Here is a 26922-nt window from a genome sequence, read left to right on the forward strand (position 1 = left end):
CAGCTCCAATGAAGACAAGAGCCACACCTGGCCCCTTGCCTCAACTGCAAAGTCAGAATGTGGAGCAGGAGGTTTTATTGTAAAGAGGCCGATTGTACAGAGCAAAGATTGTTCTGACACAGGGGGTTGGGGGGCGGGACCCAGGGGCCAGAGCTGGGGGAAGGATGAGGGGGTGACATCGCCCCATCCAGGCAGTGGGCAGGGCAGGGAGGACTAAATGGCTCCCCCCGGTTCCCTTCCCTACCTCTCATTACTGAGTAAGAGGGAGCCAGGCTATTTCCACGGACCAGGAGAATACAGCGGGAGACCCTCACCACCCCACACCATGCCCAAGTATACGGGAGGTGCCCCAGCCTAGCTTTTGCAGTCAGCCAGCTCCCAGCCTCCTCGAGGAGCAGCCTGGCCACACCTATTTCCCCTGGAGCCTGGAACAGCTGGCTTCGGGTTAGGAGGCTGGAATAACCCCCTCACCCTGCCCAGGCACCTCAAGGGACAGCCCATGGTTCCTTGGTCAAACCCCTTAGGGCACAGTGACCTGATGGCTTCTGCCTCTGGCACTGGGCAGGACAGGAGTGGGTGGGCACTGAGGGGACAGCACTGAGCCAGGTCTTAAAGGGGGAGTCTGACTATTGGGGGCAGTGGTCTCTGGTGGGGGCTTAGCCCCGGAGATGAGGCTCCTGTGAGTCCAGCCTAGGGGTTGAGGGAGATCAGAGTCGGTCCACATTGTCCTGGCCACAGGGGTCTCTGGGGCCTGACACTCAGGACTAGGCCACTCTGCCTGTCCCAGGCCCTGATCGTGGTAATTTAAAGCTCAGAATGGTGGGTCAGGGAAGCCTCAGGGACCAGGGCCCTGCCTTCCCCTAGACTGAGTCCCTCGTCGGCTTCATCCTCACACCCGCTGTATCTCAAACAGCTTCACATCAGTGTCGTACCAGACAGGGGGGTCCACATTCCTGTGGAGGAAGTGGGGGGTTACCCAGGTGCTGGGGCACCTTGCAGACAAGTCACCAGGAGGAGCTGGGTGGCAGGAATGGCCAAGCCAACCCTTTCCATCGCGATGTCCCACCCTGGGCTGCAGGTGCCACCCTCAACCAGGCAAGGCTGCCTTAGTTGACTGTCTTGACATGAAGTCCACCATGGGTGGTGGGGCCCAGAGCTGAGGTCCCTGCTGAGGCCTGCTGGGCAGGCTCTCAGGCGGACACCACCCCACCCCCTGGGGCCCACCTCAGATAGATGACGCCCCACATGTAGGTGCGGAACCACATGGCAGTGCCCGAGTTGGCCTGGTACTTGCGGATGAGGATGGGGTGGGGCACGGGCAGCAGCCCCACCAGGGTGCCATGCTGCAGGAACCGTAGGATCTCAGACTCATCCGTCAGGCCCCTGCAGGGAGAGGGGTGTCTCCAGCACACTCACGTGGTCTAGAGGAGCACAGGGCTCACTCTGGACTCCCAAGACCCATGCTTCCCATCATACACCCACCTAAGCCTAGGCTGGCCCCGCCCAGAGTCCACACCCCTGGCCCCGCCCACACCCCGGCCCCGCCCACACCCCCTGGCCCTGCTGGCGCCCGACTCACTTGTCGATGCAGATCTTCTCCACCTGCGGAACCAGCACCTGCAGCAGCCTCATGATGGTCTGCAGCGGCAGCTTTGACTTCCAGGAGAGGACCTGGGGAGGGATGGGGTTCCTGGGGCTGAGAAAGCAACCCCTGGAGGCTGCAGGGCAAGCCTGACCCTGACCCAGAACCACAGGCTCCCCAAGGCAGAAAGCACCCCTGCTCCCTGCAGCACGAGCCTGGCACCAAGCAGGACCCCGGAACCGTTCATTGTTATTGATGGCAAGCACCATGGCTCCGCACTAAGCCATGGCTGTGCCACGTGCCTTTCGGGAGACTGTCGCCTTTAGCCCTCACAACAGCGTGGTCAGGCAGGAACGGCAGTTATCCCTGTTCCAGTGCAACTGGCGTGATCTCAGGAGACACAGGGCGTGGGGATGAGATTCAGGGAAGGAAGTCGGAAAGAGTGATTTATTAAGGAAGAGAGCACTGAGGGCGCCTGGGACTTAATCCTGCTGGGGACTCTGGCAACAGTGGAGACAAAGGAAGCAACTGAGCCAGAGAGGCCGAACACGTGGGATGTCACCAGCCGGAAGGACCGAGCCGGAGCCAGGCTGCTACGCCAGGGTCCTTCGATTCGGACTCATTGCCATCCTCACTGAGCTTCCCTGGGCCAGGGAACCCCAACCCAGCTCCCGCCCCTGTACCATCTGCCCAAACCCCAGCCCCTGCTCGCCTGGCATGGGGTCCCTCACCCACTCCGGCGTTGGGCTCCACTGCCCACTGGCTGATGAACTGGATGGTCGCCGCTGCTCCCTCCATGCCTGGCTGGGCTCCTGGCCCCCAGAAAAGAACAGGGGTGAGGGATGGCAGGGTTGGGTGAGGGGTAGAGTGGGGGGCAATGAGCCCTCTCCACTGGCAGCTGGAAATCCCACAAAGGGGAAGGCCCAGCCCAGCAGCCTTTGCCCCAGGCCCCAGGCCCAGCCCAACCTAGTGACAGGTTTAGGGCCAGCGGCTGACAGGGCAGGCTGGGTAAAGGCCAGCTCAGATAAGGCGGAGGAATGAGAAGTCTGAAGGCCAAGGGCTTCACCGGGACCAGTAAACAAGGGAGGGATCTGTGAAAGGCCCCCACCCCCAAGGGAGTCAGCATCGCTGGCCCTAATGTCCTGGGCACTGGGTGTCTGCCCCTCTGCTGCAGGTGACCCCAGAGTGCCCCGGCCCAGCCCCCACTGCAGAGGCCAGGGGAGAAGGGAAGGGCCAGCCACGCCTGGCTCCAGGAGTCCCCATCACCCACCCCCTTGGCCGGGCTGCCGTCCTCTGAGCTCTGCTGGGGCTCAGGCTCCAGGGACCGCAAGGTGCCATCCTCTGACACCTGGGACTTCTCCGTCAGCTTGTCAATGCCTGGGCAGGGCACAGGTGGGAGTGAGGACCCCCCTCCACAGTGCCCCTTCTAGCCCTTCCTCCACCCACTTTACTTTTTATTTGTGTTTGTTTTACTCCTGCTTCCCTCTGGAACCTCCGCTGGCTCTAGAGGCAGTGTCTGATCATTGCAACACCCTCTCCTGTGCTCATCCCTCCAGAGTCTACACTCGTCCTGAGGCTCTGCCCCCAACACCAAGCTACACATGCTAAGCCCACCCAGTACCCTCCCCCCATCCCTGTTGGCCAGCCCCATCCCCTCGGATTCCATACACAAGCCACGCTATTTGCCAGAGATGGGGGTGACACCCTGAGACCGTGTCCCTCCCCCAGCCACACCGGTATCCACGCTCCTCTCCCTTCCACTAGCACTAGACCTGGAGTAGCCACCAGGCTGGTCTTGAGGGTGCCTGGCTCTGCAGGGGCGGCGGGGCGGGAGCCCTCCATGGAGGTGCCCTCCTGGGAGCCGGTGCGAGACAAGGGCTCGGGTGTCCGCCGGCGCCGCTGCAGGGCCTTGTGAATGGTGGGTGGGTCCGTGGGCAGGTTGGCCAGCTGATGGAAGACGCTGCGCTTGCGGATGATGGCGTAGACCAGGTTGGAGTTGCCTATGGGCAGGGAGCATGCCTCACCTCAGGGAGGCCCCCTCCAGCTCCCCACGTCCAATCTGGGTGGGCTTCCTGGAAGGGGGAGTTTGGAGGACAGGAGGGTGTCTGCCCAAGGGGTTGGAGATGGTACAGGGAGCCCAAGAGAGAGTGCTGGGGCAGGGCTGCTGGCACTGGCTATGTGTGCCCACTATGGCTATCCCAGCATGTCAGACCAGAGCACCCCACAACACCCCTGCCCCAGTGCCTTTGAGTCCCCCTCCACAACCCAGCACTAAAGGGCTAACACCTGGCAAGGAGGACAGGCCCCAGCATGGCAGCGTCCACAGCAGGCCAGCTGTTAAGTATTCTGCCTCTCCCCGAGCACAGTGGCCAGGAGGAGTCACGGAGGATAACGTGGCGTGTGCCTGCCGTCCATCCCCCACCACTGACTTCTCCCAGCTCTCAGGCCCCAGTCCCCATCTCTGGTCCTGCCTCATGCCATACTCTTCACTTTCAGTTCCACATCCCACCCCAGGGCCTTTGCATGTGCTGTCTCCTGCCCCACCTTACCCCTATTTCTCCCTCAGAGATCACTGCAAATTTGACCGACTTTGGACATAGCAATAATAAAAATTGATCATTTTTAAGTTGCCAGGCACTGTGCTAAGTGCCTTCTGGGGGTTATTTTGCTCAATCTTCCCAATACCTTCTGAGACCAGGACTCTTAGAACCATTGTTATGAGCAACTTACAGATGAGGGCACTGAGGCTCGGAGAGGTCAGGTGACGTGCCTCAGTCACAGGGCTAACGACTGGCAAGGCTTGAAGTGACAGCAGGCAGCCGGGTGTCTGCGACACTGGGCAGACAGGCTGCTAAGATGCCCATCAGGGTCTTACTACTCTGCACTTCCCTTTTATCACACTTCAGGCCAGGTGTGGCAGCTCACGCCTATTATCCCAGCACTTTGGGAGGCCGAGGCAGGCGGATCATTTGAGGTAGGGAGTTTGAGACCAGCCTGGCTGACATGGTGAAATCCCACAAAGGGGAAAGCCCAGCCCAACAGCTCATGCCTGTAACTCTGGTGCTTTGGGAGGCCAAGGCAGGCAGATTGCTTGTCTCTACTAAAAGTACAAAAAGTTAGCTAGGTATATTGGGGGGCGCCTGTAATCCCAGCTACTTAGGAAGCTGAGGCAGGCGAATTGCATGAACCTGGGAGAAGGAGATTGCAGTGAACCAAGATCACGCCACTGCAGTCCAGCCTGGGTGACAGAGTGAGATGCCATCGGAAAAAAAAAATTCAGATGTCCATTAGAGGGTAATCATCTGTTTGAAGCCTCCCTCCCTGCCTCCAGCCCCAGCTGTGAGCTCCACAGGGCAAGAAGCAAAGCTTTGTTCCCCACTGTATCCCCTGCACCCAGGTACACTATAGATGCCCAATAAATGTACACTGAATGAATGAACTGGGGGCAGAAGGCAAGCAGTCCAGCACCTCCCAGAGGCCACCTCCTGGGCTGTGCCCTCCTTATGTAGGAAGGAGGCCCACTGGCCACCCTGATCACCAGGGCCTCAGGCTGGTGCCTCACCGTCGAACTGGTACTGGATGATGTTGTTGAAGACCTCCAGGAGGAAGAAGACCAGGTGGTGGTTCTGGGCGGCAGAGAAGAGGAACCAGGTGGTGGAGAAGGCCTCCAGCAGGTGCAGCAACTTGTTGGCAGTCACCATGGACAGGCTCTTGAGGTAGGGGGACACTGTAGGGGAGGGGCCAGCTCACTCCTGGGCCCCCCGCCCCACCAAGCCATCCCTGCACATCCTGGGCCCGGGTGGAACAACAGGCTCCTACTCCCAATCCCTCCCTGACCCCTGCAGAGCCAGGAAGTCCAAGGCCCAAGAGGCCGAGTCCACACTGGCCATACTGCGTGCAGAGTCCTGGGAGGCAGTTAGGCCTCACCCTCACCCCTCGACTATGAAGACGGCTTGTCCTGCTTACACAGCCACACGCATCCCACCCATGCCAGTCCCCCCATACCATGAGGGAGGCAGGACACAGACAAGATCATCCCCATTTTACAGATAGGTAAACTGAGGCTCAAAGAAGATTGTAAACTTGGCCCAAGTTCCCCAGTAATGAAATGATCGTGCAAGGATACAAACTCAGGACTTTAAATCTTTCTAGAATGTCAAGCTGTCATGTCACTAGAGATGTATTTTGGGGCCCCACCCTGGGGGCACACCCAGCCAGACATTCCACGCTGATCTATCTGCACGCTTCCTTATCTTGTGTCATTTTCCCTCCCTAGGCTGAGGGCTCCGCAGGGCAGGGACCGGGGCTGTCTTGTTCACAAATGTGTTCTCAGAACTGCCTCAGTTGAGATTTGTGAGATGGAGCCAGAGGGTGAACCAGGAGGGAAAGGGACAGTCCTGGCCCCAGAGATCACAGCCCAGCTAGAGGCCTCTACCACCCCACACTACCCACCCTGCAGTCTAAACCAGGCCACAGACAGGCCAGCCGGCCCTAGCCACGACCATCCTCTCCAAAAGATGTTCACATTGAAGGCATTTTGCCCCAGCCCTTGGCCACCTGCCTTGCTAGGTCCTGAACCCCAGGGAGCCTGACTCCTTGTGCTTCCTCTCCCCAGCAGCTGTGTGCAGTCCTTGCTGGGTGAGGGTGGGGACTGGACACGGATGGCAAAGGCAGAAAGGGTGGGGCTTCCACATCCCCATATTGTGTGACTCCAATTATCCAAACCTGCACTGCCCAACACAGTGGACATCAGCCATGTATGGCCACTTCGTGCTTGAAACACAACTAGTCCTAATGCGTATGCTGCACAAATGAAACACACAAGAGGCCAGACACAGTGGTTCACGCCTATATAATCCCAGCACTTTGGGAGGCTGAGGCAGGAGGATCATTTGAGCTCAAGAGTTCAAGATGAGCCTGGGAAACAGTGAGATCCCATCACTATAATTAGAAATAAAATGAAATATGGCCGGGTGTGGTGGTTCACGCCTGTAACCCCAGAACTTTGGGAGGCCAAGGCAGGCAGATTGCTTGAGGCCAGGACTTCGAGACCAGGCTGGCCAACATGGCAAAACCCTGTCTCTACTAAAAAAAAAAAAAAAAATTTAGCCAGGCGTGGTGGCACATGCTACTTGGGAGGCTGAGGCATGAGAATCACTTGAACCCGGGAGGTTGCAGTGAATGGAGATTGTGCCACTGCACTCCAGCCTGGGCAACGGAGAGTAAGACTCTGTCTCAAACATAAAAAAAATAAAATTAAATAAATAAATAAAGTAAAAGTGTTATTGGACTACCAATGGCTCCAATAAACAGGGCTAAACTCCTTCAGATGTCAAAGAAATGGTTAAAATTTAAAAAAGAAAAAAGGCCAGATGCAGTGGCTCATGCCTGTAATCCCAGCACTTTGGGAGGCTGAGGTGGACGAATCATCTGAGGTCAGGAGTTCGAGACCAGCCTGGACAACATGGCAAAACCCTGACTCTACTAAAGACACAAAACTTAGCCAGGTGTGGTGGCACACGCCTGTAATCCCACCTACTCAGGAGGCTGAGGCATGAGAATAGCTTGAACCCAGGAGGAGGAGGTTGCAGTGAGCTGAGATGACGCCACTGCACTCTAGCCTGGGCAACAAGACTGAGTGTGAGAAGGGAATATTAAATATCTCATTAGTAATTTTTACATAGGCTACATGTTGAGATGATGGTGTTTGGGATACAGTGGAATAAATAAAACATATTATTAAATTGTTGTCACCCTTTTTTTCTAATGTGGCTACTATGAACGGCACACAAGTTTGCTTTCTTTCTGTGGGCTGGAGGGGCTTGAACCCCGGAGCGGGTGGCAGTTTGGTCTGTGGCCTGGCACCACCTGGTGGTGAGTGCAGGGAGTGCGAGCTCCGGGTCCCTACCGTTGACCACGATGGTGAGCAGGCAGTCGAAGAGGGGCTGCAGCCGCTGGTGCCCGCTGGTGATGATTTTGTGGAACACCTGTGCCAGGAGGGACAGGGGCACTGTGGGCTCCCCGCTGCCTCCAGACTCAGCCAAGAGGACGCCGCCCCTGCACCAGCTGGGCCCAGCCACACGAGCCCCCTCACCACAATGAGCAGGTCGGCGTGGGTCCCCGTGAAGACTGGGATGTCCATGGGCACGCGAACCGAGTAAGGCTTGTTCAGCCGCACCCCAAAGTTCCGCTCCCCGCTCAGAAGCAGCAGGATGAAGACACCAATGTGCATCAGGCCCACCCGAGCTGCGGCAGGTGACGTGGGAGGGGTCACTCGGGTGGGAGGGGGAGGGAGGGGCCCAGACAGGGACCATTTTGGGGGCCTCCCTCCCGGGAGGTTAGAGTGCCAGGCCTGAGCTCCTGGGAGGCAGGGCAGATGGCGGGCCCTCCACCTCGCCACCAGGAAAGCCCCCAGCATCCCACCCCACCCTGGTCTTACATTGATCGGCCCGGGCATCGTTGAGGAAGAAGAGGATGGGGACAAGGATGTCTAGGACGTCACTGCTCTTCAGTACGAAGAAGAGGAATTTCTGGGGGTGCGGGGAGGGACCAAGTGGGCTGAGTTCGAGGGAGGGGCAGCTCTGCCCCACCCCCCTCAGTCTGACACTGTCCCCGCCCCTGGGCTATTGGAGCAGCTGCTCGCCATCTTCCTGCAGGGCCCCTCGAGGCTGGCCCACCTTGTTGAAGTCGCAGAGCTTCCAGAAGAGAACTAGCAGCTCCTGGTGGAACTGGATCTTCTTGGTGGAGTTGGGCAGGTAGGTCTGGAGCAGGGGGTTGGACAGCAGCCGGGCTATACCCTTGAGGATGAACTGGAAGTCCTGGGGGTGAGGACAGAGCAGCGGGCCTGTCCAGCATGATCCCCACAGCTCCAACTTCCCAGCCTAGGCCCCCCACAAATGCCTCCTCCTTCCCCCAGCGCCAGATCCCACCTCCAGAGACCGAGGGCCCTGATGCTATCATCCATAGCTGTCCTGGGGCGATGCCTCAGGAAACGGAGTCCCTCATAGGTGTGGACAGCCCTGGCCCCTCCACCAGACTGCAGACTCTCTGTCCTTGGGCTGTGCACCCCTTGAGCAAGGCTGCCGCTCCCAGTGAGCTCCCACACATGCACACCCTCAACCTCGTCCCTGCCCACCTTAGACTCATGGTTGACAGATTTCATCCTTCTACCCCTCCCCAAAATACTCCCCCATCACCCCATCACACTCGAGGGGCATTCCACTGTTGTGTCATTTACTGAGACCTGCCACCAGCTGGGGTGAGAAGGCAGCTAGTGTCCTGTGTTTTAGCTGCAGAAGTTAGAACTCTGGGAGTTCAAGCACCTCACAACCAAGATCACAAGACATGTGAACTGGGACTGCCTGGCCTGAAGCCCTTGTCCACTGTCATTCCCCTCTCTCCCCACCACCTCTGAAATGACATCAGCCACCTCCTCCTAGAAGCCTTCCCAGTTACTTCTACCCAGGTGAGGCCATCAGCCCTTCCTGCACCTTGAAACCCTCACAGCCCTGCCAATATTTCATCTGGGGTGGCCCCAGCCCACAGAGAGCATGGTTCCTTCATGGAGGGGTCAGGATCCCCCATATCCCTGTCTCACTTGCATCCCCCCGCCCCCTGCAAAGCCACTGTGGGGAATGGACTTGCCTCCTCACGATGGATGCGGGACAAGTAGTTCACAAACAGGTTCTCGGGGCCTGGAGGCTGCCAAGAGGAGAAGCCCGTGGTAAGCAGGCGTCCTCCCGGCCACCCGCAGCCCCAGCAGCTGCCCTTCATGCTCCCATGCTTACATCGGCATCATCCATGGCGGTGCCAGTGGTGGTGCCGTCCACAGTGGGGCTGGCACTGCTGGCGCTGTCGTGGTCCAAGGTGACAATGAGCACCTGGGCAGCCTCCTCCACCAGGGGCTCCCGGTAGTCAGAGAAGAGCAGGTGGTTGTAGGGGATCCCGTAGCCCACAGGGTCATAGGCACACACGGTGTTCAGAAGGGAGGTGAAGAGGGGCAGGGCATGTCTGCAGCAGGAGAGGGGACAAGGCTGCAGAGGCTCCACCGGGGCCCAGCCCCCTGGCCACACCCCTCTGGTCACATGGGAGGATCAGCCTCATTCAACAAGCATTTTAGCGCCAGGCCAGGGAGTGGCTTGGAAAGAGTGGGTGGGGGAAGCCCAGAACCATGAGTAGGACACATTCATACCCCTTAGGGTCTAAAGGGGCAGATACCCTCCCTCAGGGCCTCAGAGATGGGATTGGAGGCCCATGGAGAAGGCGGGCTTCCCCTCGGGGAGCAGAGCCCAGGCTCAGCCAACCAGTTCCCAGGCCACAGAATGACTCCACTCAGACTCAAGATATGTCAGGGTTCAAGCTGCTCGTCTTACAGATGAGGAAGCTGAGACCCAGAGAGGTTAAGTGAGGGACAAAGGGTGGCAGTTTGCCTGATAAGGCTGGTGAGAAAAAAAGCTCTGGCCAGCCTCTGACCATGGCTGGTGGAGGGGACTGCCTGGCTGCCTTCTCTTCTGGAGTAGGGTGGAAGGTTGAGCAGAAGACTAGGAAACCTGAATAAGGCGTGTCATGTAGGGACCAGAGTCTGAAAGGCGGAGGTTGACCGCCACCTGCTGGGCACTGACCCTATGCGGCCAACACAGCTCCCCATGGGAGCTACCTGCTCAAATACTCAACCCTGCCATGTGACACGTGTGACAGCCCCCCCGCCCCATGCTCACGTGTCCCCCACAGTCCATAAGTGCCTCATGTGGGCTGGGCCTCCCTGCCCTTCGGGGTATTTGTCACACATACACCCCAACCCGGTCTCTAAACTGCAGGATCCCACACAGCAGCCTCAAGCCACAAGGAGCTGTCGAGCCCTTGGAATGTGGCTGATTGGAACTGAGACCTGCTATAAGTGCAGAATACACACTGGATTCTGAAAACTTAGTATGAAAAGCGGGGGCCGGGCGCGGTGGCTCAAGCCTGTAATCGCAGCACTTTGGGAGGCCGAGACGGGCGAATCACGAGTTCAGGAGATCGAGACCATCCTGGCTAACACGGTGAAACCCCGTCTCTACTAAAATACAAAAAAAATTAGCCGGGCGAGGTGGCGGGCGCCTGTACTCCCAGCTACTCGGGAGGCTGAGGCAGGAGAATGGCGTGAACCCGGGAGGCGGGGCTTGCAGTGAGCTGAGATCCGGCCACTGCACTCCAGCCTGGGCAACAGAGCCAGACTCCGTCTCAAAAAAAAAAAAAAAAAAAGAAAAAAAAAAAGAAAAGGGGGATGTGCCAGCCGGGCGCGGTGGCTCACGCCTGTAATCCCAGCACTTTGGGAGGTCGAGGCAGGTGGATCACGAGGTCAGGAGATTGAGACCATCATGGCTAACACGGTGAAACCCTGTCTCTACTAAAAATACAAAAAAATTAGCCGGGCATGGTGGCGGGCGCCTATAGTCCCAGTTGCTGGGGTGGCTGAGGCAGGAGAATGGCGTGAACCCGGGAGGTGGAGCTTGCAGCGAGCCGAGATCGCACCACTGCACTCCAGCCTGGGAGACAGAGCGAGACTCCATATCAAAAAAAAAAAAAAAAAAAGGGGGGGATGTAAAACAGCTCAATAATGTTATATACTGATTCCATGTTAAATGCTAAAGTTTGGGGTATATCGGGTTATATGAAATATATTATTAATTAATTTTATTTATTTATTTATTTTTTGAAACGGAGTCTCACTTTGTCACCCAGGCTGGAGTGCAGTAGCGCAATCTCGGCTCACTGCAACCTCTGCCTCCCCGGTTCAAGTGATTCTCGTACCTCAGTCTCCTGAGTAGCTGGGATTACAGGCGCCCACCACCAAGCCCAGCTAATTTTTGTATTTTTAGTAGAGACAGGGTTTCACCATGTTGGCCAGGCTGGTCTCAAACTCCTGACCTCAGGTGATCTGCCCACCTTGGACTCCCAAAGTTCTGGGCTTACAGGTGTGAGCCACCGCGCCTGGCCCAATTTTACTTTTTAACGTTTTTTAATTTTAAAATTGCACTCGTGGTTTACATCCTATTTCTACTGGACAGGCGGCTCTTGATGGAGAACCCAGGGAGGGATCACTGAGGGGCCCCCAGATTCTGTCCTGTCCAGGACTCCAAAGAGAGACTGAAGGGGCTGGTGTAAGGTGTTGCTGGTAAATTAAAGTTTATTACCACCAGGGGGCAGCACCTCCCCTCAAACGAGACCCGGGGCTGGCGAGTGGACTCAGTTCTGGGTTGCCTGGAATAAGAGGGAGGAGAGCCGCAGAAAGGCGGGACCTCACCTGTTCTCCGTGGAACAAAAGAACTGAACCCATGGGTTGGTGCTGCCACTTTCCGGAGCTGGGGGCAGGTACATGGCCTCGGAGAAGCATGTCAACAGCAGTTTCAGCAGCTCCATCCTTGGAGGGGGGAAGGGGGGAACCTTAGAATCCCAGTTCCCTCTTGGAGGTGCCGCCCACCCAGCCTAGCGCCCCAGTCCAGGTCCATGGAAGGAAGTGACCCCTGCTGACCCCTGTAAGGCCAAGGTCGGGTCACAGGTGAGGACGGTCTTCTGGGGAGAGCCCATGGGCTCTCTCTGAGCTATGTGGGGGCCAGGCCCGGGGCCCAGCTGCAAAGAGGGCTCTGGGCCTGGGCAAAGCTCACCGGTTCATATCATGGATGTAGTTAGGCTGGGGGGAGTGAGCGAAGCCCACACCAGCCTCCCAGATGTATTCACAGCTGTCCAGGGAGTGGACGTCCTCCGCCGAGTCCTCGGGACAGGGCCAGGAAGAGGCCAGGTTAGGGGTCGAGAGGTGAACAGCAGCCTGGGTCAGAACCCTACCACCTAGAGCCTCGCACAGTCCCATGGGGCAGAGACCCCCCATTCTCTTAAAGACAGGTCCTCAAAATGGCCCGGTTCTCATGCACAAGGGCAGGAATGAATATTCTTAGGCCTCTTGAAAGCTCGTTTTTCTTTCATCTCACACTGGTTCTTTCACTTGCTCAGTCCAGCATGGGACAGGGAGAGAGGGAGGGAGGGGCAGGGGATTGGGTGCCGCAGGTTTGGGGGTGGGCAGAGAACTCAAGGTGAAGTCCATAACGCCACAGGAAGCAAGAGGGCTGGGCCTCCTGTGTCCAAGCCCTGCACCCCACCCACCCTGGGCAGGCAAAGACAATGGGTGTCTGTGCCCAGCCATCCGAATGCAGCAGGCAGGGCCAGCCCCAGCTGGCTTCCCTCCAGCTGTACCAGTCACCACCCAGGCCTACACGTGCCAGGCAGCTCAGCTCTCCTGGACCCCCCTGGCCCCCAGTGCAATCTGCCCAAGGGAACTTCAACTGGCCCGGCCCCAACCCAGGACCGGAGCCTGCTCTGCCTGGGGGTGGGGGACTGGGGGACCCTCACCACAGTGCTCCTCCGGTGGCTCTGGACTGTGAAGTCCGGGCAGAAGAGCAGGTCAGCAATGGCCAGGAGCAGGGACTCGGCCAGGGGCCTGGCATTCTCATCATCCTCTTCTCCCTGCTGGGGACACAGCACCCACAGGCTGCCTCAGTGATAGCTGGCCAGGGAGAGGTGGCCCAGGGCTTACGGGGTGGTAGAGGACAGGGGCTGAGCCCAGGCAGGCACCCATGGGCAGAGGAATGAAAGGACAGGAAGTGGACTCCTGGTTGCCCCAAACCTCCCAAGGCAGAAGTGGGGCAGAGCAGGGAGCCTGGCCGGGAACAGCAAGGGAAACTCCCCTACCAACTGGTGGGGACTGGGCAGCAACCCCCAACATCAAGAGTCTCAGCCCTGCTAGGAATCGCTGTGTTGCATCCCTCGGCACCTCACCCAGAGATAAACCCAGGGCAGGTGGTGTGGGGGAGAGAGGACAGTACAGTCCCTCTCCGGCCCTCAGAGGGCCCAGTTCCTCTGCCCCCACCTCTGCCCGGTGACCCCTGGCTCTCAGCTTCTCTCCACACCCTACTTCTTCCGGACTGTGGACACAGAAACCCCCATGGGAGGGGAACTGAGGGCCCAAGGAGGTGGCGTGAACACCATCCCTCAGCAGCACCCACTGGCCCCACCCCCACACTTCCCAAATCCCAGAAGAGGCTTGGAGGAGCATGGCCGGCCCTGAAGGGCGCTCTCCCTGTGACGCCAACTCTGCCTCCCACCCAGCCCTGGCCAGGCCCACAGACCCCTCCTCGCCCTGCCCCGGGCACTGTGGACCAGAAGAAGCCCCTCCAGTCAGGATCCTCAAAGATGTAGGGCAGCACGCGGGTGAGCAGCCGGCTGCAGTTCAGGACAATCTGCTTCTCCTTCTCCGAGTGGCAGCCACTCTCAGCTCCCTGTACCAGCTTCTCAACGGCCTGTGGGGGCAGGCAGGAGCAGAGGGCAGGCTGGAAGGTGGGGAGAGGACCCTGGCACTTGGGGTCAGGTGGGCATCCAGGCTGCAGAGGAGAGACAGTGGGGCCACAGGCGGAGGAGCCACCTGGAGTCGGGGTCAGCCAGCCTGGCGGGATGGGGACACAGGCCAGAGCAGCTTGAAGCATCAGGACAGCCAGGGCCCAGGTCATCACTGGATGGCTGAGGCCTTGCTAAGTGAGTCTCCCAGCCTCAGTTTCCCTATCTATAAACTGGCGACACTAGCAGTACCCACCCCACAGGGGGAGCTGAATGAACCGATCTATAGAAGGTGCTCACTTAGATGTGGCCCGGAGGATTCCCCCATAAATGGCGGCTGCCATGGTCCCTCCGCCCAGCGAGGAGACCCACAGAGAGAGAAGTGGGAGAGCTGGGTGAAGCCACAGGGCTGCCCGGACCTGGGGGTCGGGAGGTCCTGGATATGCCTGCCTTCTCCTGCTGTGGGTTGGGAGGGTGGAAGAGTGGCAGCGAGGGACTGGGCAGCCCTCACCTTGTAGCACAGGGTGGCCAAGTTGGAGGGTGACTCTTCCCGCACGGCCCGGATCTCTGCTGCTGGCACCAGTGCAAACACATCCTGCACCGAGGTGGCTGTGTCTGCCCAGAACTGGTCCCAAAAGGCATCATCGGTGGCTTCCACAGGCTGTCGGGGGACCAAGGGTCCAGAGTTATACAACAACTGGCCAGACGGCCCACAGTTTGCCCAACCTGTGACCAGGAGAGACCCCGAGAGGGAAGCCAGAGTCCCCCTACCAGCTGGGGTCCCAGAGCCTTCCCACATGGGTGGGGGACATCCTTCAGCCACCACAACCCCTGGATAGCACAGTCAGGCTGCAGACACTGGGCGTGCATGGTCGGGGTCAGCTAGGCACAGTCAGCCAAAGCCCAGCACCACCCCTGAGGGGCTGTGTGACCCTGGTTAAGTCACCATCCTCCCCTGACAAGGCAGGCTGACCTCGCACCTCGGCACAGCCCCAGGCCACACCATTAGGTCAAATGCCTGGGGATCCAGGTCAAGACTGTGCCCTCTCTCCATGGGAAGAAGACCAAAGGCAACTTGTACTCCGTCCCCAGTCACCCAGGCTGCCCGCCACAGGCCTCCAGTCTCTACCCTCTCGCAGCACACCCAAAACAGCTGCCACATCTGGTCAATTCACCTCTGCGGCTCTCGGACCCCAACTCGCTCCTCTCAGTGCCCACCTCCAGTGCTGCAGCTCAGGCTGCCCTCGCCAGGGCTCCCGCCTTCACATCCACCTCCTTCAATCCTGCCTCTACGTTGCTGCCCACCCATGCACCAAGGTGGCATCCTGCATGTACCACTGCCACAGGCACTGCTTCCTCACCCAGAGCCCTTCAAGGGCTCCCCACTGCCTGCTGGGACAAGTCCAAATCTCAGCCCAGCACTCAACCAAGATCTCACAGAAACATGCCTTACCCACATGCACACAGACACACATGCATACACATGTGTATGTTATACACACACACACACCTGCATTTACTACCCCAGGACTCCACCCTGCCATCTCTTCTCTTTACCTTCACCTGAGCTGTTCTCTCTTCTCCTCTTTCCCTTTTCCCCACAACAATATATTCCAAAATCCATTCCCACAGAGGCAATAGGCCTTAAAAACACACATGCCCAGCCGGGCACAGTGGCTCATGTCTGTAATCCCAGCACTTTGGGAGGCCAAGGCAGGTGGACCCCCTGAGGTCAGGAGTTCGAGACCAGCCTGGCCAACATGGTGAAACCCTGTCTCTACTAAAAATACAAAAATTAGCCGGGCGTGGTGGCAGGCACCTATAATCTCTGCTACTCAGGAGGATGAGGCAGGAGAATTGTGGGAACCTGGGAGGCGAAGGTTGCAGTGGACCGAGATCGTGCCACTATACTCCAGCCTGGGAGACACAGCAAAACTTCGTCTCAAAAAAAAAAAAAAAACATATATATGCCCTTCGAGTCATCTAGGCAGTCATCTAGGCAATGAAGGCAACTAATTTGAATCATAAATTTCACTTCTAGAAATCTCTCCAAAAGAAATCATTAGAGATGTGCACGCGGGAGCATGTATATTGTTGATAGCAGTGCAAAGTTGGAATCAACCTAAATAAACAACAATTGGAGAAGGCTTAAAAAATGAAGGCAAAGCCATACAAGTGAATATTATGCAGCCATCAGAATCATGTTTTCCAAGAATATTAACAAATGGAAAATGATTACACTGTTATGTGGGAAAAAAAAAAAAAAAAGACAAGATGGCCAGGCACAGTGGCTCACGCCTGTAATCCCAGCACTTTGGGAGAATGAGGTGGGTGGATCACCTGAGGTCAGGAGTTTGAGATCAGCCTGGCCAACATGGTGAAACCCTGTCTCTACTAAAAATACAAAAAATTAGCCAGGCGTGGTGGCAGGCACCTATAATCCCAGCTACTCAGGAGGCTGAGGCAGGAGAATCACTTGAACTCAGGAGGCAGACGTTGCAGTGAGCCAAGATCATGCCACTGCACTCCACCCTGGGCAAGAAGAGCAAAACCGCATCTCAAAAAAAACACACACACACACAAGATATAAAACCTCCTCTAGGATGGTCACAATTCATTTTAAATTATACATGAATAAAAGACTAGAATAGGCTGGGCGAAGTGGCTCACGCTTGTAATCCCAGCACTTTGGGAGGCTGGGGCAGGTGGATCACGAGGTCAGGAGTTCAAAACCAGCCTGGCCAAGATGGTGAAACTTCTCTACCAAAAATACTAAAATTAGCCGGGCATGGTGGCAGGTGTCTGTAATCCCAGCTACTCAAGAGGCTGTGGCAGAGAACTGCTTGAACCCAGGAGGCGGAGTTTGCAGTGAGCTGAGATCGTGCCACTACATTCCAGCCTGGGTGACAGAGCAAGACTCTGTCTCAAAAAAAAACAAAAAAAGAAGAAAATGAACCAGAATGTTAATAGCAACTCTCCCTTTGCATGGTTTTATATTTTTCTTTATGTTTTTCTGTAAGAACACGTTACTATTTTTCTACTCTTGAATGTTCAGGGACCAGAGTGTCCAAGGCACATGCACCTCCTCAGGCCCATCCTTTTACGGCTCCTTCCAAGTATCACTTCCGGCAAGACCCCTTCCTGCTTTCTCCAACACGGCTTTCTTCCTTCTCTGAAATCCTACAGCCAATAAAACCTGAGGTCGCTGCTACCACCACACGTCTGCACTTCATACACGTTACTCTTATCATCAGAAAACAATATATATCTTGTTTAAAAATAATTCTGGGGCCGGGCATGGTGGCTCATGTCTGTAATCCCAGCACTTTGGGAGGCCAAGGTGGGAGAATTGCTTGAGCCCAGGAGTTCACGATCAGCCTGGGCAACATGGTTATTGTAGGGACCCTGTCTCTACAAAAAATAAAAACAAATTCACCAGGTGGGCCCGCCCAACCTCTAAGGAGGCTGAGGTGGGAGGATCCCATGAGCCCCAAAGGTCAAGACTACAGGGAGCTGTGATGGCACCACTGCCCTCAAGCCTGGGCAATAGAGCAAGACTCTGTTAAAAAAAAAATAATAATGGCCAGGCGCAGTGGTTCACGCCTGTAATCCCAGCACTTAGGGAGGCCAAGGCAGGCGGATCACAAGGTCAGGAGTTTGAGATCACCCTGGCCAATATGGTGAAACCCCGTCTCTATTAAAAATACAAAAATTAGCTGGGTGTGGTGGTACATGCTGTAGTCCCAGCTACTTAGGAGGCTGAGGCAGAAGAATCGCTTGAACTCGGGAGGCGGAGACTGCAATGAGCCAAGATCACACCACTGCACTCCAGCCTGGGCGACAGAGTGAGACTCTATTTCAAAAATAATAATAGTAATAACAATAATAATAATAGGCCAGGTGTGGTGGCTCACACCTGTAATCCCAGCACTTTGGAGACCGAGGTGGGTGGATCACAAGGTCAGGAGTTTGAGACCAGCCTGGCCAATATGGTAAAACCCCTCTCTACTAAAAATACAAAAATTAGCTGGGCATGGTGGCGTATGCCTGTAATCCCAGCTACTGGGGGAGGCTGAGGCAGGAGAATCACTTGAACCCGGGAGGCGGAGTGAGCTGAGATCGCACCGCTGCACTCCAGCCTGGGCGACAGAGTGAGACTCCGTCTCGAAAAAATAAAAAATGTAATAATAATAATGACTGGGCACGGTGGCTTACACCTGTACTCCCAACACTTTGGAAGGCTGAGGCAGATGGATTGCTTGAGCCCAGGAGTTTGAGACCAGCCTGAACAACATGGCAAAATACCATCTCTACAAAAAAAAAAATCAAAAAACATCAGCTGGGCATGGTGGCACACACCTGTCATCTCAGCTACTTGGGAGGCTGAGGTGGGAGGACTGCCTAAGCCCAAGGAGGTTGAAGCTGCAGTGAACCAGGATCGTACCACGGCACTCCAGCCTCAGTGACAGAGTGGCTCACACCTGTAATCCCAGTGCTTTGGGAGGCTGAGGCGAGAGGATCACTTGAGCCCAGAAGTTGGAGACCAGCCTGGGTAACAGACCCTATCTCTACAAAAAAAAAAAAAAAGAAGAAGAAGAAGAAGAAAAAGAAAAAGAAAAAATTAGCCACGTGTAGTGGCACGCACTTGTAGTCCCAGCCCACTTGTAGTCCCACTCAGGAGGCTGAGGCAGGAAGATCGCTTGAGCCCAGGAGTTCAAGGCTGCAGTGAGCTGTGATTATGCCACTGTACTCCAGCGTACATGACTGAGACCCTGTCTCTAAATATTTAATAATAATAATTCTGTTCTCTGAAGCTACTTCTTCTAAGAAGCCTCCCAGAGCCCCAGACTTGCTTGCTCCCACCTGGGAACCTCCGGCCCCACCCCTCCCCCCACCCTGCGTAGTTCCTGCCTCCACAGTCTGGGTGCACGTGCTTTGAAGCCCTGTCAATCCCTGACCTTGCCGGTAAAGCATATGGCAGATGTTCAGCCAATGTCTGTTCCACCGAAGCTGCGCTCAGTCCTGGGGACCCCTTCAGCCTGACCACAGAGCAGGGCTGAGCACCAGTGGACCTCTCCAAACTCAGAGTTGGGGTCGCATGCCTCACCAAGGTCCAGGCATACCCCAGCCCACTCCCCGAGCAGACACCCCCACCCCACCCCAGGGAGCTGCAGGGTAACATGTGGCCATGATTCTCAGTCCCAGAACTGGTAGAGCCAGTTCTTCACTGGGGGAGAGGAACAAAGGCTAAAGGAGGGCCCTGGGGCTGGGGTTTGTTGGCCCTTGGGCCCTCAGCCAGGACAGCCCTCTGGCACTCCCTGGAGTGCAGGGACATGGCACCCCAATGCCATGGTGGGGCAAGGAAGGACATCCCAGGAAACCCACAGAGCCATCTGGGAGCGCCTCCGGGAAGCTGCCATCCCTGACACTTTTCCCACCTCCCAGGCAGCTACTACCCCCTTCAAAGGGCAGCAACTAAGCACAAGCAGGCATGACCTCTGACCTAGTTCATCAGGCAGTATCACTGGGGGACTAAATCCAAAATGAAGAAAGAGACTTAATAGCCCATTCTGGAAGCAGAGGAGAGATTCCAGCCACGACAGATCCCAGCCTTGAACTTTAGGAACAGAACTTTGCCTCCCTCTTTCCTCAGCTTGGGCCTCCTCTCCTGGTCCCACTGTGGCTTGGACATTCAGATTTGGTGATCACCTGCCCAGGCCAAGTTGATGCTACAGGCATTAGTCAGGGTCACGGAGGCCCCTTAGGCTTCTAATGCGAGATACATGGCTCGGGGCCTACCTTAATGACCCCAGTTGGCCTCCACCCAGCCCAAGGAAGCTTCTAATACCTGATCTTCGAAGGAAGTGTTTTTGCTGGAGGTAGGCAGGCCCCTGCTTCTAGGGTCACAGAAACTGAGCTACTCTGGTGGAAAACCAGGTATCCTTCTTCCCTTATTCTTTTTCTTTTGTTTGTTTTTGAGTCAGGGTCTTGCTCCGTTGCCCAGACTGGAGTACAGTGGCGCAATCATAGCTCACTGTAACCTCAAACTCCTGGGCTCAAGCAATCCTCCCACCTCAGCCTCTGAGTTGCTGGTACGATAGGTGCACCCCACCCAGTCCAGCTAATTTATTTTATTTTATTTTTTAGAGATAGGGTCTTGCTGTGTTGCCCAGGCTGGTCTCAAACTCCTGGGCTCAAGCAATCCTCCTGCCTCCACCTCCTAAAGTGCTAGGATTACAGCCATGAGCCACCACGCCTGGCCAAAATCAGATTTTTTTTTTTTTTTGAGACGGAGTCTCGCTCTATTGCCCAGGCTGGAGTGCAGTGGCCGGATCTCGGCTCACTGCAAGCTCCGCCTCCTGGGTTTACGCCATACTCCTGCCTCAGCCTCCCGAGTAGCTGGGACTACAGATGCCTGCCACCTCACCCGGCTAGTTTTTTTGTATTTTTTAGTAGAGACGGGGTTTCACCGTGTTAGCCAGGATGGTCTCGATCTCCTGACCTCGTGATCCGCCCGTCTCAGCCTCCCGAAGTGCTGGGATTACAGGCTTGAGCCACCGCGCCTGGCCAAATTTTTATATTTTTAGTAGAGGTGGGGTTTCTCCATGTTGGTCAGGCTGGTCTCAAACTCCTGACCTCAGGTGATCCGCCCACCTCAGCCTCCCAAAGTGCTGGGATTACAGGCGTGAGCCACCGTGCCTGGCCCAAAATTAGATGTTTTTGTTTTGAGACAGTGTCTTGCTCTGTCACCCAGACTGGAGTACAGTGGCACGATCTCAGCTCACTACAAGCTCCGCCTCCTGGGTTCACGCCATTCTCCTGCCTCAGCCTCCCGAGTAGCTGGGACTACAGGTGCCCGCCACCAAGTCTGGCTAATATTTTGTATTTTTTTTAGTGGAGATGGAGTTTCACCGTGTTAGCCAGGATGGTCTCAATTTCCTGACTTCGTGATCTGCTGCCTCGGCCTTCCAAAGTATTGGGATTACAGGCGTGAGCCAACGAGCCCAGCCCCCCAAAATCAGATATTCTTAACCCAGCTTTTCCAGGCCCCTGCTCAGACCAGACCCCCACTCAGACCTGGGGAGCAGTTGTATCTTTTGACTCTCAAGTGTGCAGGGGGAAGGTACCCTAGTACTCGAGCCTGGTAAGCCTGCCTTGGAGGACTGTGTCACCATGCATTTCCACACACATACATGTATACACGTGTAAATATTCACCCGCCAGGTTCATCCGGCCTACAGCAGAGAATTCCAAACACGCGGGATCTGGGAGAAGGTTCCAAGTCTGGGAATGTCTCCCTCCAGAGCCCCACCTACTATGAGGAAGGACCAGGAAACAGCCAAAGCGGCTGGCTCTCAGGACCAGGGTCAGGCCTGACCCAGGACTGGACGGTGGGGCAGGAAGAAAACAGGATGCAGGGCAGGAAGGCGAGGAAGGTGGAGCAGCAGGGACACAGGCCCAGGCCACGGGAAGAGGTGCTAGGTCGGCCTGTCTGCTGCCCAAGCCACACCCTGTAAGAGCCTGGAACCACATATCATCCTATGGACAACTGGCCTGAATCTCCTTGGAGACTCCAAGTGGTAAGGTCAGTGATGACCGTCTGGGTTCTGGTCCTCACACCCAAGCCACTCAAGCCACCCAAGCCAGGTCACTTACACAGAGTCCAAGGCTTCAGCCGCTGAGGGCCTCTCCCTCCCGGCATCCCAGGCCCCCGCCCGCCTACAGGACCTAGTGCTCTCCGGAAGGCTGGTCTGATCTCCAGCCTAACCAGGTTCTATTCCAAGGCCACTCACTGTCCTCAGCTGGGAAACAGAACAGCACCATCTCAAGTGGCCCATCATAGGGCCGTAGCCAGGGAAAGAAAGAGGGATACAGTATTTTGGGGAAAAGCACAGTATTTTGGGGAAAAGGCCTGAGCAGGTAGGAATCTAGGCCACTCCAGAGCCTTTGGTACCCTGCTGAGCTGGCCCCACTGGCCTGGCAAGGCACCCCAGCTGCCGAGCCCAAAGCGCAATCCTCCAGCAAGGTGCTTCTTCTCCAGGCAGTTAAACATGGGAGCCTCCCTTCCTCCCTGCCTCCCCGCTCCTCTCCCTGCAGCCCTACACTGAGGGGCTAGCCCACTTGCCACCTTCCCTGCCACCCACAGAACGAAAACCCCATCCTAAAAAAGCCAAGCTCCAGAACGACCCAGGAGCTGTGGGGAGTGAAGTGCGGTCTGGTTTCTATCAAGAGTCTTTCAGCCCAGGTTGGACTCTCCAAAGGCCCTGGGCATTTGCTACGCACTTGACCCTTCCAGGGTGGGGAAGCGGGTGAGGGAGCAAGGTCTGGCCCCTGGAGCTGTGATCAGCTGGCCGTGGGAGCTGGCTTCCTCCATCCCACTCTGCCTGCAGCAAGAGAGAGCTCCGGAGAGCAGGAGGTGGGGAACCAGGAAAGAGGAAGGTCCCAGATGGCAGCAGGTCCTGAGTCCCCTGAATATGGGGGACATGGGGAGCCAGGGCTGAGCATCTCTGTGGCCAGAGTGGCCTGGTTCAAAAACCCAGGAGAGAAGAGGTGGGCAGACAAGAAGTCTTGCTGGGGCCAGGTGATGTGTGTTGGGGACAAGGAGGTGGCCATTGGGCCACTTGTGGACTCACCAGAGAGTTAAAAGCACGGACTAGGCTGGAGGGTCCCTAGGCCCCTCACCAGCTGCCTGAGGGCCATCCTGCGGGTTCCCACCCCTGAGCCAGAGAACAGAGCACACAGGCTAACAGCCTTTCCCTCGCAGGGCCTCGCGGGGAGGCCCCTGGAGAGGTCCCCAGCTGGGAGGCTGTGCTCAATAGGCCTGGGGACAGGGCCCCTTGCCACGCTGCCTCGCTGCCCGCCACTCTTTGCGTGTTCCCAGGAAGACCTGGGCCTTCCCTGCCCACGGGCATCTACCAGGGCCCAGCGAGGCCGCTGCCGCGCACACCAGCTGTTTTTCTGACCCGGGGCGGGCGCCAGCCAGGCTTTGTTTGTATTGAGTCAACCGGGACTGTGCGTCCGGGACCCGCGGGCAATGAGGGACAGGGAGGGGAGCGGACGGTGGATGGGTGGGTGGGGGCGGCAGGAGGCTGGAGACGCGAAGCTGGGGACGCCGGGGGGCGGGACAGGAGGCGGACAGCTGTGTCGCCGGCTCGGGGAGTAGGCACACGTCAGCCTAAGGTGGCAGCAGCGGCTTCGGGGAGAGGGGTGTTCCCAGGAGAGGAGACTGAGGGTGGGGGACTAGCGCCAGGGAATGGAGCTTCGAGGTACAGGCCGCAGGGTCCCGTTCCGGCGCTGGCCTTGGCGTCACGCTCGGGGCCCGCCCGTCCCCCATCTCCCGGCGAGCCAAGTTCGCGTACCCCCGGCCCTGCCCAGCCCCCAGCCCGGCAGGTGGATGGGGAGGCCGGGGCCCCCGTGGCGCACCTGCGTCTTGGTGGTGAGCTGGATCACCGCCTTCCGGAAGTTCAGCTTGGAGTCGGACGACCCCATGGCGCTGGAGCCCGCTCCGGCCCGGCCCCCGCCCCGACTCCAGCCCGGCTCCGGCTTCAGCTCCGGCTCCAGGTCCGCGGCCCCCGCGGCTCTCGCAGGAGACTAGCGGCGCGCCCCGCCCACGGCCCGCGTCGGCCCCGCCCCTCGCTGCCCCGCCCCGACAGGCCCCGCCCCCGCGTGGGTCCGCCTCCTGCACCTGCCGTGCCCGCCGCCGAAGACCCGCGGAGTCCGTGGTTCCAACCCAGCGCCGCCGCACGCTGGGTGCCTTCTCAGCTCCCACCCGGAGCCTCGGCGCTCTTCCTTCTGCGTCGGAGCATTGTACCCGCCTCCGCTTCCATCTCCTTCGCTGCCACGCAGTCCCCAGGGCCCAAAACCCCCCTCGCAGCTCGTCACCCGCCAAGGTCCTCACCCTTCATCCCTGCTCCGGCCCCGGGCCCACGTCTCAGCTGGCCCTCTCCACCCCACTTTCCTCCTTCTCAGTCTGTCTTGCCCATTAATGTTTTCTGAGCATCCACTCTCCTGGTTCCCCCTTTTTATGACCTGTCAAACCCACGTGTTCAGACAGTCCCGCAGGCCCTCGGTTATGAGGGAGGGAGGCGCTGACTCAGTTTCCCTCCTCCGAGAAGGCAGCTCCTCGCCTTGATGAGAGCGGGAGTCCCTCGTGGTCCCGACTCCTCTAGCCACCAGATTCCCAGAGAATCCTTTGAGATTCATCCATTTCAACAAATGTGCTGAGGGTCTGGTATTTGTCAACTCTGTGTCAGGGACGGGGTGCAGCGGACATAAATCATACAGCCTGCTCTTTATGAGTGAGCAGCTAGGGAGAGGGACAAGGAAAGAAGTGGCCAGGGCCCAGCCAAGTAAGCCTGTAATAGAGGCAGATTCATCATCAAAACAAGGCCGGATGCTGTGGCTAACGCCTGTAATCCCAGCATTTTGGGAGGCCGAGGAAGGGGGATCACGAGGTCAGGAGTTCGAGACCAGCCTGGCCAACGTGGTGAAACCCCATCTCTACTAAAAATACAAAACTTAGCTGGGCGTAGTGGGGCTCGCCTGTAGTCCCAGCTACTCAGGAGGCTGAAGTAGGAGAATTGCTTAAACCTGGGAGGCAGAGGTTGCAGTGAGCCGAGATCGCACCACTGCACTCCAGCCTGGGCGACAGAGCAAGACTCCATCTCAGGGGAAAAAAAAAAAATCAGAACAAGATGACAATGACGATATCTCTAATAGCTACTTCTGAGGTATTATTGTATCCCCATTTTACACTTGGGGAAAGTGAGGCTTAAAGCAGTTACTTGCCCAAAGTCACACAGGTGGTAAGGAGCTCATCCAAATGAGGCTGCACTTTTTCCACAACATAATTTTGCAAGCTATGTCTGGAAGCTTCTGGAAATCTTGGATGCTTTTTTATTTTTATTTATTTATTTATTATTTTTTGAGATGGAGTTTCGCTCTGTCGCCCACCCAGGCTGGAGTGCAGTGTCACAATCTCAGCTCACTGCAGCCTACACCTCTTGGGTTCAAGCAATTCTCTTGCCTCAGCCTCCTGAGTAGCTGGGACTACAGGTGCCCGCCACCACCTCCAGCTAGTTTTTTTGTATTTTTAGTAGAGACAGGTTTTCACCATGTTGTCCAGGCTAGTCTTGAACTCCTGACCTCAAATGATCCGCCTGCCTCGGCCTCCCAAAATGCTGGGATTACAGGTATGAGCCACCACGCCCAGCCCTATTATTTATTTATTCATTAATTCATGCATTCATTTTAGAGATGAGGTTTCACTCTGTTGCCCGGGCTGGAGTGCAGTGGTGCAAACATAGCTCATTGCAGCCTCAAATGCTGGGGCTCAGGCAATCCTCCTGCCTTAGCCTGCTGAGTAGTTAGGACTACGAGTGCACACCACCATGCCCAGCTAATTTTTTTTCATTTTTTGTATAGACAGGATCTTGCTACATTGCTCAAGCTAATCCTGAACTCCTGGTCTCAAGGGATCCTCCCACCTCAGCCTCCCAAAGTGCTGGGATTACAGATGTAAGCCACCATGCCTGTATCTTAGATGCTTCAAAAGGATGTGACATTCACTTAAAGAGGAATTCTACAGGTGAAAAATGAGGGGTGCGCCATCTGGGAGCAAAAGTGTGGAAGGGTGGAGAGGGTATGGAGGGAGAGAGGAGTGCGAAGGGTGTCGCCATTTCCCTGAACAAACAAACTCCAATCATAGGGTAACTCTAGCCTTTCTCCAGAGGTGAGTTTTCCCCGCCCTGGGCAAAATCCTTGGCAGGTTTCATGGTTTTTCTAATCATTTCAAGATAATGAATGAATAGTTCCTTTATTTGGCATTTAAAAAAATCCAGTCTGTTCTACAAATCACTCAACCACATTCCAGGCCAGAGTAACCTTAAAAACTCTCAATCATAATCATTAGGGAAAAGCAAATTGAAACCACAATATGATAACACTACATAGCTAGCACAATGACTTTCAAAAACTGGCAATATGCTGACAGTTTCTTTCTTTCTTTCTTTCTTTCTTTCTTTCTTTCTTTCTTTCTTTCTTTCTTTCTTTCTTTCTTTCTTTCTTTCTTTCTTTCTTTCTTTCTTTCTTTCTTTCTTTCTTTCTTTCTTTCTTTTTTTGAGATAGGGTCTCCCTCTGTCACCCAGGCTGTGTGCAGTGGCACGATCACAGCTCACTGCACCCTCTACCTCCCAGGCTCAAGCAATCCTCCCACCTCAGCCTTCCAAGTAGCTGGCACTACAGGTGCACACCATGACGCCCCCCCTAATTTTGTATTTTTTATAGAGATGTGGTTTTGCCATGTGGCCCAGGCTGGTCTCAAACTCCTGAGCTCAAGTGATCCTCCCGCCTGGGCCTCCCAAAGTATTGGAATTACAGGCAGGAGCCACTGTGCTCAGCCTTTAAAAAGAAGAAAAAATAAGGCCGGGCGCGGTGGCTCAAGCCTGTAATCCCAGCACTTTGGGAGGCCGAGACGGGCGGATCACGAGGTCAGGAGATCGAGACCATCCTGGCTAACACGGCGAAACCCCGTCTCTACCAAAAAAATACAAAAAAATTAGCCGGGCGTGGCGGCAGGCGCCTGTAGTCCCAGCTACTCGGGAGGCTGAGGCAGGAGAATGGCGTAAACCCCGGAGGTGGAGTTTGCAGTGAGCTGAGAGCCGGCCACTGCACTCCAGCCTGGGCGACGCAGCGAGACTCCGTCTCAAAAAAAAAAAAAAGAAGAAAAAATAATAAAGGCAAGTGAAGGTATGAAGAAGGAGGAGGAGGAGAAGGAGAAGAAAAGAATTGAGAACTCTTGCTAACCAGCCACTCCAGGTGAAATTTTGACCCCTTTGGTCTTGCCCAACACTCAGAGCCATTTCTTTTTTTTTTTTTTTTTTTTTTTTTTTTTGAGGCGGAGTCTCGCTCAGTCACCCAGGCTGGAGTGCAGTGGCGCTATCTCGGCTCACTACAAGCTCCGCCTCCCGGGTTCA

The 26922-nt window shown here is 56.3% G+C and overlaps 1 protein-coding gene across 15 annotated transcripts; it reads right to left on the reverse strand.

The window, feature by feature from the left end:
- Positions 1–58: 58 nt before the first annotated feature.
- HID1 (HID1 domain containing) lies at positions 59–23541 on the reverse strand. Of its 15 annotated transcripts, none has more exons than XR_013407199.1 (20): positions 23372–23541; positions 14460–14609; positions 13744–13914; positions 12968–13081; positions 12229–12335; positions 11868–11984; positions 9370–9592; positions 9227–9283; positions 8260–8400; positions 8022–8112; positions 7677–7828; positions 7491–7569; positions 5145–5309; positions 3355–3582; positions 2853–2959; positions 2314–2394; positions 1885–1962; positions 1580–1671; positions 1225–1383; positions 59–953 (listed from the first exon to the last, which is right to left on the reverse strand). XR_013407199.1 is itself a non-coding variant. In XM_015120291.3 (19 exons), exons 1-19 carry the CDS (start codon positions 23435–23437, stop codon positions 890–892), a joined length of 2364 nt encoding a protein of 787 aa, XP_014975777.3. In that variant the 5' UTR covers positions 23438–23541; the 3' UTR covers positions 59–889. The 15 variants fall into 15 exon arrangements, 5 of the variants coding, with proteins under 5 accessions (XP_014975777.3, XP_014975776.3, XP_077828801.1 ...); XR_013407200.1 differs by having other exon boundaries at positions 1885–1972; XR_013407201.1 differs by having other exon boundaries at positions 1885–2082.
- Between the last annotated feature and the right edge of the window lie 3381 nt (positions 23542–26922).

The sequence above is a fragment of the Macaca mulatta genome, chromosome 16 (assembly GCF_049350105.2).
Source record: "Macaca mulatta isolate MMU2019108-1 chromosome 16, T2T-MMU8v2.0, whole genome shotgun sequence".
Taxonomy (NCBI): Eukaryota; Metazoa; Chordata; class Mammalia; order Primates; family Cercopithecidae; genus Macaca; species Macaca mulatta.

Excerpts from the sequence above, each read along its gene's own strand:
- HID1 (XM_077972675.1), bottom strand. The coding sequence starts at position 23,437 with ATGGGGTCGTCCGACTCCAAGCTGAACTTCCGGAAGGCGGTGATCCAG. Across the intron at positions 13,085-13,743 it reads CCGGGGCAGGGCGAGGAGGG|CAGGGAGAAGAGGATGATGA; the intron begins GTCTGTGGGCCT and ends CTGTGTCCCCAG. Across the intron at positions 8,401-9,226 it reads CCCGCATCCATCGTGAGGAG|GACTTCCAGTTCATCCTCAA; the intron begins GCAAGTCCATTC and ends CCTCACCCCCAG.